This window comes from Callionymus lyra, chromosome 6, assembly GCF_982586985.1.
Source record: "Callionymus lyra chromosome 6, fCalLyr1.hap1.1, whole genome shotgun sequence".
Taxonomy (NCBI): domain Eukaryota; kingdom Metazoa; phylum Chordata; class Actinopteri; order Syngnathiformes; family Callionymidae; genus Callionymus; species Callionymus lyra.
Window position 1 is genome coordinate 16,132,475 of NC_141823.1, and position 24,515 is coordinate 16,156,989.

General features: G+C 38.7%; 1 protein-coding gene across 4 annotated transcripts in view; it reads left to right on the top strand.

The window, feature by feature from the left end:
• The first annotated feature begins 3,772 nt into the window (after positions 1-3,772).
• The window catches only part of pcdh9 (protocadherin 9), a 198,510-nt gene continuing 177,767 nt past the window's right edge, over positions 3,773-24,515 (top strand). For 3 of the 4 annotated variants that reach the window (XM_087793925.1, XM_087793927.1, XM_087793928.1), the window contains exons 1-2: positions 3,774-4,265; positions 4,569-7,686. In XM_087793925.1, the coding sequence (XP_087650051.1) occupies positions 4,651-7,686 (3,036 nt within the window). In that variant the 5' untranslated portion in view covers positions 3,774-4,265; positions 4,569-4,650. Of the gene's footprint in view, positions 4,266-4,568; positions 7,687-24,515 lie in introns of all 4 variants that reach the window. The other variant, XM_087793926.1, reaches the window with a different exon arrangement.

Sequence of the window (24,515 nt, forward strand, 5' to 3'; positions counted from 1 at the left end):
GTAATTATGATACAGAGATTGGCTGTGATTAAACTTTACAAGGCTTCAAGTGCTTCACGAATCTGTCACTCTCAGGACACCGACATTGATTCTGCTCGAAGGAACCTGATGCATAGTGGAATCCCGCAGTTTATACTGGTTAACCACATGACTCAGACTGGCAAGAGTCTGGCCACTAAAATTCACACTTAAATGTCTGAGATAAGAGATAAGTGTGAACCAACATATCACTGAAGTTTACGAGCTTAATAAATACAATTGGCTCCAGGTCCCTCAAAATTACTAAAGCAGCTCTGAGTAGTTTTGGGTACCTTAATATTTTTGTACTATTGTAATATTTTCATAAAACACATCAACTTAAAACTTGTTGAAAGATTTGTATACCGTGACTTGAGGTGTTTTGTGTGATTTTTAGTGTAAAAGTTCTTGGGGATGGTGTGAACATGCTACATATCGCGCTGGTTGTCGTGGAGGGGGGGGGGGGGGGGGGGGGCGGTTAAAGTTATATTATTTACAAAGTCGTCATAACATCATATTTCATTATCCACAATCTGATTCATTACCTCATCGGTATCCATCCTTCAGTCAACCAATGGAAGTCTGGAAACAGAACATCCGTCCAACTCTGCAAACCGGGACAACTTTTGCGACGTTTAGCGAGTGCTCATGGGAAATGTGCCCTCCCGTCGGTCTAAACACTAACACTTTAGTCCAGTGGTGTCGCTCGACTTAAAATCGCATAGAGCTGCTTTAATCAGAAACCAAATAGACAAGACCAGACATACTTTATATTCCAACAAACTCCCTTCTTTGAAAGAGGACATGAGAGTTAAATCCTAATTTTGACTTTACTATGTTATTCTTTACTTTCTCAAATGAAGGCGTAAACAGTGAATATGCATAGCTAGATGTGTGCTGGTGAAGCTTCACGAAACGGTGTTATTTTGTTTAGAGGTCAGTAGGTGGCGCCATCAGTTTAAAAATGATGTGATGTTTCATTAGAGAAGTTATTTAAAACAAAGGAAAATAGCCGTGATGGCCTGATGAAGCTTCATGAAGCAGTGTCATTATTTTAGAGCCCACTAGATGGCAGTCTTTGCAATAACATAGCTCTAGTAAATTTATCCCTTGATTTCTGCAAAAAATGGTTAATATATATATTTTTTCTTTGTTTCATCGTCAACAAGTGTGAGTATCTTCTGTATCGACTCTCTTTTCTCAGCCAATCCTTGTCCATCATATTTTGCATTGTTCTGTCCACAGGCTAATATAAGAGGTTACCTTATACCTCATAGTTATTGTAAAGGCTAGAAACTGCTTTACCATGAAAATCTAAAAAGATCAAAAATCTGATATGAAGCGTGACGTGGTGAACGATTGCTGTAATTGCAGTGAGAAGGACACATGGCGTCAATGAAAGAACAAGCTGAGGGCTCATTTTTCATCATTGTGTGAATATTTCTGGATTGAATGAGGGGACGATTGTTAAAAAAAAAAAGCTGCTGGAGGAACTCTGCAAGGAACCTTTTGTGTGTCATTGTGTAGTCTGTACAACACAGGGCAACATGTCTGTTGTGTGCCCTGAATTGATTATCGTCAACCCTGCTTGTCATGCAAAATATGTGTGTATAAAAAGCCAAAAATGATGTTTATTTATATACTCAATCTTTATTTATACAGGAAACACCACCGACATTCAGACATTGAATATTTACAAGAAAAACTCACACACACACGATTTAAAACTACAATTATTTCTTTATTTAATTTGTATACAGGTCATTCCAAGAAATTGGTTCCTTCAATAGTGTATGTGTCAAGATGTCTCAAAATACATTTAAATGTACAATTAATTGTAAATATGAATCTTACAGATATTGGTCATCTTACCAATTACATAAAATAGAACATAATATGTTTATTGTCAAACAATACAACGCAAAATAAAAAAACAAACAAATGAGAAAGATCAATTAAATAAATAAATGATTCAATAAAGTGAAAGATAGCATTTTTTACCTTGTTTTTTTTTATTTATCTTTTTCTTTTGACAATAATCATAGTTGAAAAAATGATCAGGATCTAATAATAATGTCAATAAACCGATGAAGCTTCAGAAAGCAGTGTTAATTGTTGGAGCTCAGTAGGTGGCGCCATCATCTGCAAAATCTGTCAAAGATTTCAATAAAAATCAGTTTTAAAAGCAATTCATTTGAGAGCAGATAATAAGTAACTTAGTAAGTAATTTATATTTGTAGAGCGCTTTTCCAGACCAGGGTCAAAAAGCGCTTAAACAATAAAAAAAAATCAAGACAACACTGAGAACAACACAGGAGTCTCAGAAAATCAGGGAAAAGCCTGTAAGAATAAACATTTCTTGTGTTTCATCAGCCAGTCAACACTAATCAATATGTGTCACTTTATATGGATGTTTTTGGAAAATTAAATTCTAATCTCAAATTAAATTTCAAACTGATGATGTTACAATTTTATAACACAATTATTTATATATAAATATTTACATTCATGCCTGAGGTGTGAACATATTTCACCAATTATATGTTAAAAGGATGAATGGAGTTTTTTCCATAAACTGTAATTTTCCCATCGACTATTTAATTGTTGCAAATGTTTGTTTTCTCTCTCTCGCCAAAAAAACCTTCTCTTGGCTCTGGTGCTGGATGAAGAGCCACCTTTAGATGGCAGTGTTCACCATGTCAGGCTGATCAGATACATCTCCTGGCGGCATGGACTGAAAATTGAGAGTTATCAGCTGCAGTGGAAGAAACGGATGGCCAGGATGGCATGAGTAGAAAGAGGGAGAAAGAAAAAAAAAAAAACCTCGTTAATTCCCATTAAATAAAATCCGGGTGTGATCATTTGAACGCAAGCTGGCAGATGTAGTGCGCGCGTGAACTTGTCAGGTGGGATGATCTGCAGTTTAGGAGACGCATTCAAAGTCAGATCAGAGTGTCGTCAGATCATCACAGTAACCGTGTGCGGCGGAGGAACTTGTAAAAAAAAAAAGAAAAAGAAAAAAGAAAGAAAAAAGAAACGCACCCATTAAGCAAAGAGCTCTCCGTGCGCGCTGCTGGGTGGCTTTGATGACGGAGGGAAACTGTCAAGGTTATTTCTAACGGACAAACGCTGATGACTGACCGCAGGAGGGGTGTGTGTGTGTGTGTGTGTGAAGAAGTGAATATGCACCCGGTGCAAACATGACAACGGCCTCTCTGTCTGACGCGCGGTTATGAGTGGCACAAGGGCTGCTATTGTGCGTTTTCCCCAAAAAAAACCCATAGACGCGCGTCTTGCATTTTTTTAATACGCTTTAACAGCGGCTTTTAACGTCCGTTTTTTTCTCTCCCCTTGTCACGAACTGTGTTATCATCGGTGTCATCTTCATCCTCCATCATCCTCCTCATCATCATCATCGCCCTTCAAGCCCCGGAGGGGAGGGATGACGGTTAAACGTCCCCGCAAGCCCGCAGCATCTTTTTCTCGCGGAGCATCTCCTCCTCGGCGCGGACTACCCCCCCACCCACTTTTTTTTTTTTTGGACCTCTCTGACGGGCGTGGATGCGAACCAATGAGACTGCGAGTCCATTTACGGGCGCAACCAGGAGGGGAGGGGTGGCGACCAATCCGGGTGTTCAGCGGGGTTTCGAGGGTAGGGGGGGGGCGGCGGTGGTGGTGATGCTCCTGCAGCTCTCCGAAGGGTTTACAGAGAGTTAGTGGAAGATAGTCTTGCTCTTGGACTGGGAGAGCAAAAGGATAAACGGCACCGACACGCGCCGCGTCCAGAAGAAGAAGAAGAAGAAGAAGCAGCTTCTCTTGATCCAAAAAAAACCTCTTTTGCTCAGCCTTTTGGATGATGGAGCCAGATGGATGTGGGACCATAACGGGACATGAGTGACTCCTCACCGGCGCGTTCACCTTTAACAGGTAGCCTGACGGAGGAGGCGGAGAAGCTGTGGCTCTGCTTGGGACGTGACACTTGAATTCCCTTGAAATAACACTGGATGCTGCGGTGAAAACTATACAAGCATCACGGACACGGAGCGAAAAAAGTGTGCAGAGACTGACGCAGCCACAGACTTTGCGTTTTCCTCCAAAAATCCAAATTTTGAAGAGGAGTTTTTATTTATTATTTTTAAATTAAGTATTCACTACTGGACTTTGCCTGCTGGATAAAAATAATAAAAAAAAATCACCTGGACGCAGGTTGATGAGAAGGATATGGACCCAGCATAGAGCATTTCTTGGTATGTACACTCTGGAATTCATGAGCAGTATTCTAAACACTGTCATTCTCTATATAAGGCTTCATTCATGTGTGTCATTGCATTTCAGAGCTGGTCACACAACTCATCGCTTTACATTTGAGGGAGTGCATATTTAGGCTGGGTAATGTTTTGTGAAGTTTTTTTGACAAAATAAATACTGCACTGTAAATGAATATTTAAGAAATTTATTATATTTTCATTATTGTTTTATTCCTTCTCTATAAAGATCTGACTTGATTTTTAAATTGTATGATAAAATATATATTTTGTGTGTATTCTCAGGCTGGCAAGTGGAGTCAACACAAGAAGATTTTATCACCAATCAAATTTCAGTTGTCCAGACTGGAATATCATTTGCACTGACATGGATCTAAAAGACTTTTACCTGTTGGGCGCTCTGCTTGCCTGCATCATGCTCGACCCTTCAATAGCCCAAGAGTTAATATATCCCATCAGAGAAGAACTGCAAGAAAATGTCCTCATTGGAAACATACCAAAGGACCTCAATATTTCCCACACAAACGCTGCCACGGGTGCGAGTGCTAATCTGGTGTACCGACTGGTCTCCAAGGCTGGAGACGTCCCATTGGTCCGCGTTTTGAGCAGCACCGGAGAGATATTCACCACATCAAACCGCATCGACAGGGAAAAGTTGTGCCCCGGTCCCTCGTTCGAGGACAGCGAGTGCTCCTTTGAATTTGAAGTAGTCATTCTGCCGAATGATTATTTCAGACTCATTAAAATCAAAATAGTTGTGAAAGACACCAACGATAATGCGCCCATGTTTCCATCGCCGGTGATCAACATCTCCATCCCGGAGAACACGCTCATTAACAGCCGCTTCGCCATCCCCTCGGCCACTGACAACGACACCGGCCCCAACAGTGTCCACAAATACGAGCTGATCAATGGACAGAGTGCTTTTGGCTTAGATATCGTGGAAACACCCGAGGGGGAGAAGTGGCCCCAGCTCATCGTGCAGCAGAATCTTGACCGAGAGCAGAAGGACACGTATGTGATGAAGATTAAAGTGGAGGATGGCGGCAGCCCTCAGAAATCCAGCACTGCCATTCTCCAAGTCACCGTAACCGATGTGAATGATAACAAACCCGTGTTCAAAGAGAGTCAGGTAGAAGTGCACATTCCTGAAAACTCCCCCATCGGCACATCTGTCGTCAGGCTGCAGGCCACGGATGCAGACATCGGGGCGAATGCTGAAATCCGATATGTATTCGGGACTCAAGTGCCACCTGCTACCAAGAGGCTGTTTGCTCTTAACACGACAACAGGACTGATCACCGTGCAGAGGCCACTGGACCGGGAGGAGACGTCCATACATAAGCTGTCCGTGTTAGCCAGCGATGGCAGCTCAAGTTCGGCCCGAGCAACAATTACTATTAATGTTACTGATGTTAACGACAACCCTCCTAATATAGATCTGAGATATATAATCAGCCCTATTAATGGCACTGTTTTGCTCTCGGAGAAGGATCCTATAAATACCAAAATAGCCCTCATTACAGTGTCGGACAAAGACACTGACATCAATGGCAAAGTGATCTGTTTTATTGAAAAGGATGTGCCCTTCCATCTGAAAGCGGTTTACGACAACCAGTACCTGCTGGAAACCTCAGCACTGCTGGACTATGAGGGGACAAAGGAGTATAACTTTAAAATCGTTGCATCCGATTCAGGGAAACCAAGCTTGAATCAAACCGCGCTGGTGAGAGTGAGACTGGAGGATGAGAACGACAATCCACCTATTTTTACTCAACCGGTGATCGAGCTGGCTGTCGTCGAAAACAACAAACGTGACTTGTTCCTCACCACTCTGACGGCCACAGATGAGGACAGCGGGAAAAACGCGGATATCGTTTATCAATTGGGACCCAACGCGTCTTTCTTCGATCTCGACCGCAAAACCGGGGTTCTGACGGCATCCAGAGTTTTTGACCGTGAAGATCAGGACCGTTTCCTTTTCACAGTGACAGCGAGAGATAATGGCACTCCACCTCTGCAGACTCAGGCAGCTGTCATTGTGACGGTGCTGGATGAAAATGACAACAACCCCAAGTTCACACATAACCACTTTCAATTCTTTGTATCTGAGAATCTACCAAAATACAGCACTGTCGGAGTGATAACGGTGACTGACTCGGATGCCGGGGAAAACGCTGCAGTTTCACTTTCCATTCTGAATGACAATGAGAACTTTATTCTGGACCCATATTCTGGAGTTATAAAATCAAATGTGTCATTTGATCGCGAGCAGCAGAGCTCTTATACGTTTGATGTCAGGGCCGTGGACAGTGGCAGGCCCCCTTGCTCCTCTGCTGCCAAGGTGACCATTAATGTCATAGATGTCAATGACAACACCCCCACGGTCATGTATCCTCATTCCAACACATCCTTCAAGCTCGTCCCCCTCTCCTCTATTCCCGGATCGGTTGTTGCCGAGGTGTTTGCAGTCGATGGAGACACCGGGATGAATGCAGAACTCAAATACACCATAGTGAACGGGAACAGCAAAGGCTTGTTCAGGATTGACCCTGTCACTGGAAATATTACTCTGGAGGAAAAACCAACGCTGAGTGACATCGGGCTACACAGACTGGTGGTCAACATCAGTGATTTGGGGTACCCCAAGTCTCTTCACACTCTTGTGCTGGTATTTCTTTATGTCAACGACACTGTTGGCAACGCATCACTAATCTCAAGTCTTATCCGGAGAACGATGGAGATGCCAATCGACCGAAACATTGGCGAAAGCAGTGAACCTTATCAAAGCGGCGACTATTTAACTATAATGATCGCATTTGTAACCGGGGCCTTAGTGGTGATAATTGTCATCTTTGTCACCGTGCTACTGCGCTGCCGCCATGCCTCGCGGTTCAAAGCTGCACAGAGGAAAAAGCAAGGCACAGAGTGGATGTCGCCCAACACAGAGAACAAGCAGAATAAAAAGAAAAAGCGCAAGAAAAGGAAATCACCGAAAAGCTCGCTGCTCAACTTTGTCACCATCGAGGGAAACAAACCAGATGATCCGGCACATGAGCCCATCAATGGAACCATCAGCTTGCCCACCGAGCTGGAAGACCAAGGGATTGGACGCTTTGATTGGAATGCCACACCTACCACGACCTTCAAGCCGAGCAGCCCAGACCTGGCCCGACACTACAAGTCTGCCTCACCTCAGTCTGCCTTCCACCTGAAGGCGGATACACCCGTTTCAGTCAAAAAGCATCACGTCATTCAGGAGCTGCCATTGGATAACACTTTTGTTGGGGGCTGCGACACCCTTTCCAAACGGTCCTCCACAAGCTCTGACCATTTCAGTGCCTCTGAGTGCAGCTCCCAAGGAGGGTTCAAGACGAAGGGCCCCATGCACCCCAGACAGCAGGTAAAAGAGCACTTTTACTGGTCTATAAGTACTGCCTATAACTGCCCTGTTCCACAGTGCTAAAGTGCCAGACATGATTTCAGTTTCACTCTAGGTCACTGTCAAGCACCTGAAGAGTAAAGGACGCACACTTCTATAGCAAAATCCACTCTTTGTCAAACCTAACCTATAAAAATAAAATACTTTCACCCAATAATGAAATTATCTATGGACTGTATAATCACATGCATTCTTGGGCGTAATTATAGACCAATGACTTGTCATCTGCATACATATAAACACATATTTTAGTCTTATATAAATAGATTCCAGTGAATGAAGTGATTGTCTTGCCTTATTTATCTATTCAGGTTAGAACGCTGGTACAACCATAACTTGTGACTCTGTGAAAGAAACATTTTTTTCTTGCCTATCTACTCTACTTTTTTTTATCTTGTATTAACGCTGCACACATTTCTCCCACCAACAAAAAAATACAAAACAAAAAAATCACAAAAGAAGAGACTTTTCACCTCTCTCTCCATAAAACTCTCAAGTGTATTCATGTTATGTTTCATTTGTTCTTTTGTTTTTGGTGTTTATTACAGTACAGCCTGTAACCTTTGATAAAAAACCTGCAGCAATAACAGCAGTCGAGACATGAGCCGACTGCCCCGGTGCTATGAGTGTCACCATAAGCTTAGCCATATTGTTTAGGCTTGTATTAAATGCCTCCTATCAAAGCACAGTAGCAGACTGAGTGAAGCCCGTCTGGAACTTGATACACATCCAATTCAAAACGGATTAGCTAATAATGAGCCTCAAATTTCAACATAATCCATGCTGCTTTTTATCAAAGCCTTATTAATTTTTCTGCTAATAAAGCGCCGCTACACAACACACAGCACTAATCTATCGGAGCACACGTGGACGAATGCAGAAAAGCAACAGAAGCCGAGGGAAGGAGTGAAACAGACAGGCACAGAATGGGCGGCAATGTGATGTCAGTGGGTCAGGCTTGATGGGAGGTGGTACTGATCCTGTGGGTGGCAGTGTTGCGCTGCACGGCGTCTCCCGGCACTCTGCCAACCTGCAGTGGACTTTAAAAAATACGAGGCAGGGGTAAGAAAGGACCCGTGTTGGTGTTGTTAGTGAGACACTTGTGTCTAATGATGCATAGGCAGGGAAGGGAAGATTGATAATAGCAGTTAAATATGTGACCGATAAGATGTATCCCGAAGAGCAAGTGGAATTACACAGGGTGACATTGTGTGTCTCATATCGATGCATACCTCCGGGTCACTACACGTGCGGGCTGCATTTAATGTGCTGTCTTGTGAGGGGTGGGGGGGTAGCAGTCAAAAGAGGCTTTCAGTGTGGCATCATTCACCGGGAGCTGCTGGCGTGTGCTGGTGTGTGTGCGTCCGCCGGAGCAGTGGACGCGAGATGAGATGTTAAAAAGAGGTTATGGATGTGGTTTATTCCAAAGGCAACACAAACTATGGGACCGGATTGATGAGACTTGACACTGGAGTGTAAGCACAACATCATTGATTCTTTCACTCATCCCACTATCCCACGCAGAATTTATTGGAATCAATAATTCTGACAGGCGATTTGAAGCACACATTGATGGAGATAGGAAATAAACACAAGCTTTCACTTATATTTCTATTCGAGCTGTGATACTTTTTTTTTCAGTATTTTTTTATTATCATTCTCTCTTTTATAGTTTGAAATTAAATCGGAAAAATGTGAATCTTTAATTTTATTTTTCCTCAATGATGACTCTAAGCAGCTCAAGTTAACATCCATCAAGTTTGATTTCCTATAATCCTTATCCAGTCATCCCACAATGAAGATATATTTCACCTTTCAGTCACCAACTAAAGATTTAAACGCGTATTTAATATCCTTATTTTCAGTAGCTACTCAATATATTCCACCCACGCCTCGACTCCCTGGTGATTCCTAGATAATACACCTGATAAATACTCTTTTTTAAAATTTGATTTGAAGATAAATGGCAGTTATTGATTGTGGTAAAACGCTTATTCTGCGGTGACTTCACCGAGTTGTCATGCTGCATAAAGGTTATATTCTAGTGCCTTCGTTTTTTTTTGTTGTTGACATCTTCACTCCATCTTCTGTTCTATGAGCCCTGCCAGGTAGACTTCCGTCTGATTTAACATATGTCTTTCAGAGCACTTACAGGATAATGAGTACAATCATAGAATAGATGGAAATAATAAGGAAAGGAAAACGAAATGTCAGTTCCCAAGATGAAGCAGATGTCGTATCCAAATATTAATAATAATATTCTCTTTGCAGCACTAGAACACTTTGATAGGTACTTGTTTTTTTATTCTTAATATTACTACACCCCCCCGTACCAGAATAAGTGTAGGTTTAAACGCCTGTGATGAAAATATAGAACCTCACAGCAGAATTTGATAGTCTATCTAAATTGTCTTCTCAACGATTTTCTCATAAGAAACACCATCAATCAACCTTTGTTGTTTTACTGAGACGTCATATTAGCAAATATGTGAACAAGGACATTTAAGGAAATCTTTGGGGAAGCGTTTGAAATTGACCTTCTCTTGCAAATTGAAAACCTATTTTGTTCCATTTCTCGAGAGTCGCCCCTTTGCCGGATCAGCAGCAATCAATGGAATAAGGAAGATGAATTGATTAAAAAAAAAAAGAAGACAAAGAGCATCAGCAAAAACCTGACAATGCACAGGTATCTCATCTCTATCTATTATACATTGAAGCGCACGAGGGGGAACGGGAATTGTACCACCCTTCAACAGCGTCATCACAAAATAAGTGTCTCGTAGAATAAGATTCCAAACTTGGCTGATGGCAAGAGGAGCAATCCTTGCCTCGCTCGTCTTCTTTCCCCTCTTATTATTTTCTCTCCGGGGACCTACATTAGTGTAAACAACACTGAGGGGGGAAAAGCATGAAAACACTGTCCTAGTTTCACAAGGCAACACAAGCATCTTAGAATCCAAGCATAATCGTCGTCGCATCACCATCAGTCTCATACTCATCCTTTCAGGATTCGTAAAGGCAGACATGGACGTGGTTTTTTGCGAACATAAGATTCCCGGTGGCTAGACATTAGCCATGTTGTCTGCATCGGATCCCGAGGCCCGTGTTATGGACACATTAGTGCGGTGGAGGGGTAGTAGAGAGGGACATTACAACGTCATATTGAATCTAGTCAAACCTTTCTATGTATATGGAGAATAAATAATCCTTCCTTTGTTTGATCAAACGAATAAACATTATTTACAAGACAGGTTCTGTTATATGTTTATAAAGTGAGCTATATTGCTGTGTGTTGGCCATGTTCAGACCCAAATTCTGCAAGATTTTAGGAATTATTTAAGGGCAACTTATTGTTTAAGTGTCTCTTAAATTGATCTAGGACCTCTCTTGTACTCACCAGTGTCTGTACAAAACTATTTTTTAATTAATATACTTGGATTAGAAAATGTGCTTAAGCCCCGCCCAATAAAAATACTTTTTCTGGAGATGAAATCTTGTTTACCATAACCACACCCACTCCCCTGTGATTGGTCAAGCATCAATGTTTGTCAACCCACGTCATCGATCCCAAAAGTCTCCACCTCGTTGTATAAACAAAGCAGGGCGTGATTACAGCTGGCTGGAGGAGAAGTGGAGACCATTATTACATCATAATGGACTTCACTCCCGTAACCTCTCCTTCGCCGAGACGCAGGGAAGGACTTTTTTGATTTCATTAGCTTATAAAGTAATACGTTTAAAACGTGGTCATGATGAGGGACATCTTAGAGACTAAGACTGAAACATTTGAAACCTTTTCACTTTATTTTATAACTGGGAAGATTTTATAAATATATATTTTAATGAAAGGACTGGTATTATAATACATGAGAACCTTTGAAAAACAACATACTGGATGAACTACATGTCAATAAGAGGAAAAGGAAAATAGCATGATTTTTTTCCGGAGTTATATTTTTACACTAGTTGCCCTTTAATGTTGACTTTTTGTCTCTAAATCAAAACCAGTGGAACCACCAGGCTTATTAAAACTATGATGAATAAGGATTCAAATGATTTTTCCTTTTCATGTAACTCCACAGGCTAGAAAAGTGTGTGTGCAATATCATTTTCCATGTGTACATTTCTTGACCAAACAAGATAACGGCTCAGTCAGTGCTTCATTTTATTGTCCCTCAAAAATCCTCCCAGTACTTGATGAAATACATAGTCTTTGTCGAGCCAGGCAAAGTTACATATTGAATAGCATCAGTAAAGTAATCGCTGGAGAGTTGTATTACATGAGTCAAGAATTTTGGTTGTAGTTTTTCCTTATTTTATCGGTATATTTGATCTCAAGTGAACTCTTGATCATTCCAATAGTGACCTGGCTGTGACCAATATGGTGGAAACATCGTTGCGTCTTCTAAATTCTATCCAGACAAATCTTCCGTCTAGTTAATAGCGAAGTACTTATGTGAATGAAGAGCACGTGCGAGATGACGGAGGAAGCTATGAGGGGAAATATTGAAACTGGTTTGCAGCAATATCCGTGCAGTCACCATGTCAGGAGCTGTAATGAATGGACGTTCTATGCAAACAGGAGTTTGTACAGACCATTGTAATTATGGAACCTTGAGGGAGTCGTCCTTCTTGCGCAGGTTCATTTGCCACATTAATAAGGGGATTAGTAGTACGTACGGGGGATGATGGCAGCGGGAGAAGTTTGAGAAGATTAATGAACTATGACAATGTTGCACCTGAGGGGAAAAGTCTGTTGAAATATCTTCCGTGCCGTGCTGACGCAGGCGCCACGAGAAGGAAAAGATGGAGGGAGGCTAGTGATTTTTCTAGACTTCTGCTTACTTAATATTTGTAAAAAGGAAAAACAATATTTCCATTACTAATGGTCTAAAAGTAGTAACCCTTAAATACATGTTTCCGAATTCAATTTAGCTTTCATTCATCGTTTTGATCATTTCGCTGAGCAAATTTCCACCAATTGGAATTCCAACATTTTTCAATCATGAGAAGTGGAACCGCAGATCTAACTTCTCCGGTAAATGTCACGTCCGCTGTGTCTGGTTTGGTAAAAGGAAATGGTACTATCGGAGTAGATGATTGTCCCGAAGGGTTCCTGTTTTGTCTGTACAAAACAACAAAATAAATCATATCTCCCCCCCTGGAACACTGGCTGAACAGTGGAGTTCATTTTTATGATTTATCGTTATTTTTTAAAAATGAAATGCTGCATAGTTTTTCTCTTGATTTGTCTTTTTGTTCAAGAGCATGCTTTCAAAAAAAAAACCCCAGGTTATGGCAAATTACCATGACTCACTCATTTATTTGTGCATTTACTTTCATGTTTGTGTGTCACACACTCGATTTGTGTACATGATCAGTCGTGGTCATGTATACAAATGTTGTCATTTGTCAAAAAACAGACGCCTGTAAGTGTGTTCCCCCCCCCTCGCCGCTTTTGTTTCGCCATCACTTTCGGCTGACAACTCATTCATCTTAAACTTCAATATTGTCTATTTTGGCCATTTCTCAAAGCGACTTGATTGATGGTCAATCATCAGGGCAACTTGCTTCGAGAAAACTCATGCTCCGAACAAACAAAAACGAAAATAATTTTTGCTTCTTATGCACCCCTTTTTTTTCATACTTTCACCAATCCTGAATACTTTTTCTTTTTCCAATATTCCAATAAGACACAACTGATTTTTTTTTTTTCAAACATGGCATGATGAAACAGGACAAAATGCAGCTTAAATAAATCTAAATATAATCCGACTGACACGAGTAGAGGGTGGAAGAAAATGTTTCTTGAATTCTTGCTTGTACACAAATGATATTTCAAAAGATTACGTTTTGTTGGTTCCACATGATTTGGATGCCTCCCACCCCATAATCCATTTCTCTCTTTTCCACACCTCACCTCGCCCCTGCTAACCCCCCCCCCTCCCCTCCCCTTCCACATCCAGCAACAACCCTTCACCTTACCGGGGTCGACGCTAACACGTGAAATGTGAACTTGTGTTTGGATCATTTGTGACGGAAGAGCCTGCTCAAGTCAACACAAGAACATATTGTTCAGTCTGGTGTTTTTGTAGGGGGGGGAGTGGTCCAAATGACAAAATTCTAAAATGATGCAAAGCTAATCCTATTAAACTCTGATTATCTAATCATCAGAACATCCTTCACTCCCCCCTCCTCAGCACGCATTGTTCCAGATATTTATTCGTTCTGCGACCGAGTAACTGCTGCTGTTATATGTCATGATGCCAAAGTGGATTCACAGAACTGGACCAAGATGAAGCCAATTTATTTTCTGCTCTTCTGTTTCTATCCTCTCTCGTTATATCAGAGAGAAGGCTGGTGAACGACGGAATAAATAGTTCTGTATGTCCTGATATGACAAACCCACTCCAAGATGTGTCCTTGTCTTTAGGTCGCTGTCTGGAGTGACACACACACACACACACACACACACGCCACGGCTCTGTCACTAGTGTGTGCCAGCACAGAGACTAATAGTTGTGATAATGGCATTTTACAGCCCTTGAGCAGAGAGCCACACTTGACTCGAAACGTGACCGCCAATGTGCTGGCTCTGGACCTCATAGCTCACACAGACTGTGCTGCCCTCATCATTGTAAATCTTTCTTGTATATATGAGATGTTTCATGTAAATTGAGCTCCTGGTAATCTGCCTAATGTGCTGTGTTCAACAATAATGGCTTTTTTGTTTTATTTATTTGCCCTGCTTTCTCTTTTCCTCCCTTCTTTTGATCGCTGGGTGTATGTTAAGTACATCTGAATGAACTGGCATTTATTCAGACACCGTGGAAATCCTATTCTGTTGAGGAAAAAAAAAAGGCTTTATTTGAACAGTGCTATTATGCCTTTTTAATTTAATAATAAATGGTTCAAAGTGATGCATTCTTTCTTGTTGTTTTTCTTTAATCTCTGCTCTATTCTTCATTGTATTTTAGAATCTAGGAAATATGAGCACACATTAAATAGAAACCATTTAACAACATTATAAAAATCATGATTCAAATACTGATTATAAACAGAAAAAAAAGAAGTCAAAACACCTCAGGCTGTTGAGTGAAGCACAGGACTATAAATATCCACTCTATCTTTTGGCCGCTGTTTAATTTACAGGTTATATTCAGTATAAATAACACTGCTATTTCAGATTTTGGGCTTTCAGCTCAAAATATTTATCACACGTATTAGATTCGGAGCAACACATTAGTCACTTTTAACAAGCGACGCAATGTTTTCATCTTTGCTAGAGACAATATTGAGTCACTGAAGATATAAAAAAAAAAAACAATATTGTTCAACTATCGACTAAGATCAGGCCAACCAATAACAAATGATGGGTCTTCCGGTTTGTTTCATGAACCACAATAATGCACAATGATATAATTACACATGTATTACAATTTAATGATCTATACTTACTCTTATGAATAGCAATCGATATTTCAGATAGTGATGGTCTGATGATGGTCTGTTAAAGCACTGATAAAGCATTTCCTTTTCTTGTCCGAGGCCATTGCCTTTTATCAAACTGTCGGAATAATAATCAGTCTGATTTAACTACTTATAGGTGGTGATGGTCTGTTAAAGCTTCATGAAACTTCATTATTTTCAGAGCACACGAGATGGTGGTCTTTGCACTATTTTCCTTTGTTTTTAACAACTGTTCTCATGAAACATCTTATCATTTTTAAACTGATGGCGCCACCTACTGAATTCTAAACACCAGGACACTGCTTCATGAAGCTTCACCAAACTACAGAATCAAATTGCACCTTTTTTTCCCCCTGTGTTCCTTCTCTTGAAATACAGCAATCGAATACTAATCTACCTACAAAAAAGCAGCCACGTTGACAACAATTACATTTCCCTCTTAACTTAACTTAGTTTAACATTCAATAGTTAATTGCATTTCATGCATCACACTTCCCGTGTGTACAATGACTGTAATTCTTCAACTCTTGGGAAATTTTAAAACGTAACAATTTTCATCGGTGCTTTGCTTCTTTGATACCAGTTCTTAGTTTACACCTCTGGCATGTTTTTGTTGTGTATTTACTCAGGCAAGCTTAATCTAATTAACATTTAAATGTGTTTGTTGCGGCGCTGGGAACAGTTGTAACTGAACAGTTGCTTCAAGGAAACATTTAACAGTAACTTGAGATGGGAAAGTGCATCATGACTTGAATCATGAAACTTTAATATTCATCGCAGCTTTTAATCGAGTAGTAATTGTGCAATTGAAATTCCCCCATCAGGACTATCATCAAGATGTAATTGCATTTTTCCCCATCATATTTCTACTTAATATTAAGTATAAGGGATGTTGTATATTCTTTTTATTGTCATTGGCATTACATTAGTGCCTTTTTTTATTTTTTATTTTTTTCATTTGTTGGCGCAGCACATGTGCTGATTGCTGCGAGGGTTTATTCGAAAAGAGCTACGCTAACACATCAATGGAAAGTTGGCCTAACTCAGCTTAATCTGTCCCCTTTGATTGGAAGCCAGGAGCGGAGCTTACTCTGCAGTTGAGACACGTTGTGAATATAAAAAAAAAAAAAGGGGACTGATAAATATATAAATAAATGTCACTTTAATGTTTGACCTCATCTACGGGGCCACCATGTGCGCTTTCCCAGCGGAGATTTTGAAACAAGACTCCTGACCCCAAATCGGCCATCACTTCAAATAGAGATTGAAAAAAAAGCATGTGTAACGATACTTTGGAAGTTTCATCTCAATAAAATGACTTTTCTGAAGTCTGTTTTTTAATTTAAACATTTTCAGTTTAAGCCCCTGTTATCATATAAACGATTGAAGAATGAAGTAGATTTGTTCTAGTATTGAAATAAAGACTTATAATAAGAAATATAATGTACAGATTATTTAGGATTACAGAACAATACTGAGGGATTTCAAATGTGAATATGCTATAAACAGGTTTAAAATATATATTCAAAACTGTAAAAGCATCCACACTAAGTGTAAAATCCTCCACACTAAGTGTAAAATCCTCCACACTAAGGGTTCTTCCTATCAGTTTCCCATCTTCTCAACATTTATAAAAAGGTATTACATCATCATGTCAAGCAAGCATGTCAACACGGCGCCGACATTAGGACCCTCAGATGTCTCCTCCCGGCGGATTTCCACGTGTACGATTGTCAGTAACATCTATAAATTATTGAATCCTTGATGAATTTCTCAACATAAGATGAGTGAGAACTCCGAGAGAAAAATGTGTCAGTGAATACATTTGCAGTAATTGTCTTTTTTTTTTTTTCTGCTCTGCTAACCGATGTTTTAGAAATGTAAATTACAATTTCATTGAATATTTCACTTTGATTCTGTCTTTCTTCTGGCATAATGATGCTCATAACGTCATGCGTTTCATTATTTTAGTGTAATAGGCCAGTACCCGGGAACTGTCAATCACACTCATTCTCTCGTCTGACTGCACCAAAGACAAGCTTGAGTCTCACAGCTTTGACAACATACACTAACACACTTGTACACAAAAGTATAAACAAAAGATATATAAGATTATACAGACAACTCATGTCCTAAATAAAATCAATTTAAAAGACCAAACCAGACAATAACTGCAACAAATAATTATATTATATTGTTCATTGTTATGCCTTTTTATTTTTAATCTACAAATATAGTCCTAGTTTTTAATATAAAAAAGATTGTGTTACTGTTTTAAAATATTTTATTTGGATTTTCTTTCAATACGATAAAGTCACTTTTTCATGGTTTAATAAAACCATTGTAAATATTTGATGAGAAATGTATTTATTTATGAATTGTTGTTCAAAACTGAATATATTGTATTAATAAGTGCATAGTACTTCAGAACTTTAGCCCAGTAGATGTATCAGACGCTACTATTATTACTATCATACAAGCTACACAAAGGCAATATACTGTGTGTGTGTTTTCTTTCGTAACAAATAATAAGCTGTAACTACAAGCGTTTAACATTTCACTGAGCTCAGTCTGAGCGCTGCACGATGCCGATGTTCTCATAAGATAAAGGGTTCAAATAAAACAAGCCCCTCTGAGAGGATTTACTCTCCTGCAAACACTCCAAAATTACCCTCTGCTTACTCATAAAGGTGTGATCCAAGATCACATTGTACTGAGGCTGTGTGTGCGAGTGTGTATGTGTAAACCTCTGTGAGTAATTTATTTTGGTTAATAGGTTCCATCAATCTAACAAGGGGTGAATTTAAATTGAAGTTCTCCAACCAATGGAAACCAAAATATTAAACATATTGACAAATAGTTCAGTAACAAAGAACTTTAAAAAAAAGTATTTATGTTTATTTTTAAGTGTTTTTAAATTATTATAAATGTACTTGTATATTTATAGTCAAAGGGAGAACAGGTGATTAGCAAAATCAACTATATACTGCTGTTATTTTACACTAAATACACTATTCGAACAAATCTAAATTATGTTTCGTAAATAATTGATTCAAAATAGAGGTTTTTGACAAAAAGTTGGTTTTGAAAGTCTGTTTTAATTTGTTTTTTATCCGTCCTTTTATTTTCTCTATTTTTCACTCAAGTCCAGATGACTCAAAGTCTGAGTATTTTAATTTTTTTTGTTAGATTTATCCATAACCATCTTTTCTTTTGTTTTCAGTCAATGAAAACTTCTGACATTTAAGTCTTTTCTGTTCAAGGAAACTTGTATTTTAGCAACACAATCACCAAATTCCACCCAGCGAATTTCACGTAATAGTTATTGAAAATGAAGACAAAGACTAACATTTAAATAATCCCACACTGTCTTCTGTTGATCATCTACTAGTTTAGTTTTCGGTCTTAAAAAAAAAAAGTTTATGGATTTTGTTTTTCATTCATTTTTTTTTTCATTGATGTTCCCAAGCTGTTCCTACATTATTGAACGCACCACACTTGCCGGTAAATGCTGTGCAGAAAAGTTTTTTCTTCGAATATTTTTAAATAAATTAAAATAACCCTTTGTGTCCAGGTAAACAAAGAGGCATTGAGACATACTTTATGTTTCATAAACCACATTTAGTCTATTTTAATGTTGCATTGTATAGTCAGCAACATGTATCATCAAACAATCAGCATTTAAATTGATGCTCAATATTATTAGTTAGTTTGAGAAATAATCTCAGTCTAGATCGCTATTACAGCCCAAGACTCGGCAAGGCTTCCGAGAAAATAGACCTTCAAGACCAGGACTGGCCACGAGAACTACATAACCAGCTACAAGTTTAACTTTGTTCCAAAGAATCCTGCTTCTTATAAACCAGAGCCTGTTTTGATAAAATGGCAACACAAACTACTTTTGTTTGTCTTTTATGTGACGTTCCTATTCTCTGTTGCATTGCATTCAGAAAACGTCCCAAGAGGATACATGTTACTTTACTGCAGTCTTTCAACTTTCAAGCCACAAATTCTGCCATAGCAGGGAGTGACGCTTTTAGAGGAATAAAACAAAAAAAATACTTTTTTCCAAAAGTGGGTCCATAGCCTTGTTGCAGTATCACAGAAATACTTTATTGAAGTTCTAACTTTCCTCCTCAGTTGTTACGATTTTTAAAGGCCAATAACAGCGTTTAACTGCCTTAAATTTGGAACAAATGAGTAAAGATGGTTTCCATTATTAAATATTTTCTGCAGAATACAGTTGTTTGTTTACTTTTATGACTCATCCATTAACTTGCAGGGGTTTATTCCTAGAATGTGGATCAAGAATAACTTGATTATTTTTTATAATATCAAACGTAACATTTCAAAATAATGCACCACCAACTGTATAAGCAGCTATTCATTTTTTCAACATATACATTCATTGCTTATATATGTTCAAAATAACTTTAATAAAGAATATTTAATTAGACTCAATATAAAAAGAAGATGCTACATTTACATAAATCCAAAGATCATTTTTGAAAGCAGAAGCACTGACTTCCAGAGTCACTAAATTAGTCGGTAATGATGATGTATTTTCTTCCAATGATGCAAACTCATGTCATATTTTCCTCTGGAATCTGACATCCCGCTGACATTTCAATGAATCTGTTGGGTAAAATCAAGACCCCTCCCTTTGACTGGATCCCCAAATGTCCTTGACAAGACTATGATGAAGATGAAGGATTGATGAAGGAGAAATATGGATTAGATGTATGAGATCTGTGCAGGAGGCCTCCACAATTGGGCCCGCCGCTGGGAGCCCGAGGCAAATGTTTTCATGTTTTTTTCCTCCATAATATATTTCTCTGTTGTTCAAAGGCAGCAGACATGGGGGATACTTACAATCACTGAGCACTCAGAAAACATGAAAGGCTGAAAGAAGGTGGTCAGAAAAAAAGGAAAAAAAGTGAACTGTGACCGGACAGCGAAGGATAAATTAGACCGGGGAGGTAAAAACCACCACTGTGGTGTGCTTTAGCTCGACATGTTATCAAGCTTGCCCTGGTGGGAACCACCGGGGAAGAAATGTTTCCCACTCTTCATATGTTCACATGAATTTAGATGACGAATGATGAATGTTAAAAAAAAAAGTCATATTCTATTTTACATACGGTCACTTGAATCTGCAGGGATTTCTATTTGTAATTCTAATCATGTTCATTTTAGTAGTTTTCAACTGATAAATTGATGGAAATCCAATAAAAGATGAGCAAGAGTCGGTGTTGAAGGAGGACGATTTATTCACGAGACACAGACAACAAAGATAATGAAATGAGGTTTGATGCCAAAATGAATATTAAAGAATCAGAATGTCGTCTCTTCTGTGACAAACTGTGTTTGACAATTTGGCCCCTTGTGTGATTGAGTTGACCCCCATGACATTAGGACCCCAGAATAGTAGTGTTATATAATATATTTTATTTATTTATTGTCAATTAAATTGAATGAACGTGATTATTTTTATATTTAAAAATATTTTTGGAGTAAAAGTTATTCTTATATATATTATTATTATTAGATATTATTTCTTTGCAGAAATGTATCATTTGCCTGCGGCTCAAATGCTCATTTTACGGTCTTTGACTGAGAGAATCTCAATCCACACGAGAGTTAAATATTACAGCAGTGGCCATGAGAAAATAAGCTTTAAATATTAAATCGATTCAGCAGAAATACATAATACGTGTGAATCCGCCTGTACAATAATGGGGATTTAAAAGAGCTTTTTTCCTCAGAGTGACACAAGAAATGATTTTCCTAATAATGCCCATAGGTTTGAATAAAAATCCCAATTGTTAGCTTTACTCCTCAAATGTCTCCAATAAATGTGACATATTGGACGAAATGGGATGAACTGTTTGAAGGTTGTGTTGATTCGTGTATTTGAGAATTGATATAGATTTTATAAATTCATTTTTCCTTCATTCCAGAAGGGAAATATATAAATATGTGAATGAAATATGAATAAAATATACTTGTATTTTTAATGAAAATGTAATCAAATTTTTAATAAAAATCAGAAATGAAGATATGATATTAACCTTAAATATTAAAAGACAAGATAAGATAAATATAAGCCATTTCAATATCATAATCAAATACATAAATAAATAATTTTCTAAATTAAATTATATAAATGTAATAAGTAAAACAAACTCTTTTTTTTTTTTACTGAAACTGTATCAATATATTTTGTAACGGCCTCATGTATTTCTTCTACGAAGATATGAACTTAAACAGTAAAAACTCTGTTTCTATTTATTATGACGATATAAAATATATAAGATCGCTTGTAGCTTGAGGCGACCTTTGACCTTTCGTTGTGGAGTTTGTGGGTTCACTCTAGGAACTCCAGTTTCCTACTGCAGTCCAAGAAAAAAGATACGCATTTAAATCAGGACTTATAAGTTTGCTGTAGCTGTGAGTGTGAAAGGTCGTGTGTCTCTGTATGCCTGGCAAACTTTTCAGGGTGTCCCTCCCTATCTGGAATAGACTCTAGCCCCTAGACTCTTTCTCGCTCCCTATATATATATATATATATATATATATATATATATATATATATATATATATATAGTTGTACTTACCGTAGTAAATTATATTATTGGATTCACGATTTGACCATTATACGATTCTTTCAATCAATGCTATAAAATACTGACTTTTGAGTCTATTGATGTGATTTAAAGCGGCGGCATCTTTCCCCAGCTGAACGTTGGGAGATATGTGTAGTTTAGTAGAGACGTAACTCTCTTCGGGGAGGTAATTAGCTTCGCAGTCATGATGTATGTCTGTTTGAGAGATGTGTGACAACCTCTCATGCTCGATGAAGATTGCGCATTCCTATTGATTCTTTACTTTTGGCGCGGCGGGCAAGTGTGTGAGCCTTTGTCTAGCGGAGCTGAGAAGATAAGGTTTGTGATAAATCTGCTGAGGAATAAGCTGTCGTGGCGGTGCCACACATGGGAATATTTAACTCAAACATAAAATATGGCTTGTCTGTTGTTTTATTGTTGTGGGCATAAGAAATGGAAGGGTTTTAAAATGTGCTCACTTTCTTATTTCTTTGCACTTTCTATCTCTGCTTTCTCAGCAGACACTGAAGCTTACTGTCGCTCTTCTCTTTGTTTGGACCATGAAGTGAGGAAAGGGTGGTGGTGGGGTTGGTGGGGAGGAGGAAACTAAAATTCTGTGCAGGGAACGGTGAACCAGCACCTTATCAGTTCTCCATAATATTGTGAGGTGTAAAACATTTGGCTGGCTTATTTAGATGAAGCGATCTTGTGCCCGGCTGTGCAGAGTTAGTGAGGGCGGAATCAAGTGTGTGTGAGGAGGGAGGAAGTGAAAATTGGTTTCCCCTATCTAACACCCCACATAGAGAGCCAGCTGGGTCCCTCTCACACCACAAACTCCCTTCTGAGGATAACGTGTCTTGATAATGGATATATGCACACAGATTTATTTTCTATTTCCTGCCGCCTGCCGAAGCTTTTCTTTCACAATCTTATTTATTTTTTTCATAAATATGTGACCTCAGTGTTGCTTTTTTTTCATAGCTATGGATAGCAAACAAACAAATATGTGTGTCTAGTGTGGTTTGAACAATAGTTCTGCAATAATGAAGGTAGTATAAAGATTTGAATATTGGATCTTATTACTGTATTACCTCTAAAATTAAGAAAAAAATGCCCATGATACACAATATATGACTGATTCATCCCTTCTAACCCATACGGCTGAACATGTTCTGACACAGGCTCATGTCTAGACGACTACTATTCCCTTCTGGCCGGCCATTAGACCAATGCAGCTGTTCCAAAAAAGCAGCAGCTCTGCCACTCTTGAAGCCGACCGAGGGTCCCTCGTTTCAGCTTCTCCAGTAACGATGGGATGATGAAGCTTCTTGAAACAGTGTCGTAATCTCTAGAACGGAGTAAGTGCTTCAGTCTAAAATGATGTGACGTTTCATTAGAACAGTTGTTCAAAACAAAGGATTATTTAGCGCCATCTAGTGGCTTTGGAAATAACGACACTGGTTCATGAAGCTTCATCTGCAAGTTTAAAGATCCATTAATTCAATGGTTGTGTTTCTGTCATTGAATGTTTAGCTTGTCAATATTTGAAATACAATTTACTGAAGCAACCTTGAGTCTCTTGAAAGGCGCTTTTTAATAAAATAATGTATTATTATTATTATTATAATTGCTGAAACTGAGACTTAAATAACAAATCTCTTTTGAGAAGATCTGTGGAATGACATTAAAATAAGAAAAAAATGCATCTGAATCAAATCAGAATATTACTTTTATCACTTTACCAAACTGTCCCACGAAGAAGAATTAGTACTAGAAAAATATTGTTCAATACTAGGTTACAGGGATAGCACAACCGAAATTCAAAGTTCACTTATTTTCTATTCAACCTTACGTCTACTAAGCATTGGGAAGATTTTCCGAATAATCCGTTTCTTCTATCTTTTTCAATTTAAAGGCATAAATATATATGTTCATATGATGGTCACAAATGACATCCAAATACCTTCTTGTATTGAACATGAGAAATAGGTCGGAAAGATTAAACCAGTCTATATCTTAGACCGATTCTTTTTTTTTGTTTGTCTTTTTGGACGAAGAAAAGAAGGTAGGGTTCGCGACATGCATTTCTTTTTGTAACTCCAAAAAGACACATATCGTTGAAAATAATCCCAACCCTTAGTGGACACAAAGGTATGTACAAAAATATTGAATTGGATCAGTTGTCTAGTTTGGTGAAATATATACTGGAGTTCCTTTTCATTTATTTTTAAGAGTCTATAGTCAAAACAATGTAAGGTAGAGCACCGGCACCTTAACATTTGCACTATTCATACTAGTAATTAGGGTTCATGAGGCAGTGTCCAAATCATTAGAGATCAGTAGATGGCGTCCTTAGTTGAAATAAACAATGTGGGGTATCATTAGAATAGCTTTTCAACAAAGGATTATAGAGTGCCATCTCTGTTTCATGAAGTAGTCGTTCACCAATATGTGCCTCAAACAAGCTTTAGGTACAAAAAGTTTGGACACCCCCGGTTCCAAAGGTCAGGTATGTTTTAAGGTTGGTGTCGAAATGGATCTTCGCATTCCTGCAGCCACGAGCCAAGAAATAGCGAGCTTCAATTGAGGCCATCGTACCCGGCCCCCCCAACACAATCCAGGTATCACAGACGGCAAAGGTCAGCCTTACTGAAGCAGTATCATCCGTTCTTGCTGGGAAAATCATAACCACAGGTGCCTCTCTTTGTTGGGATG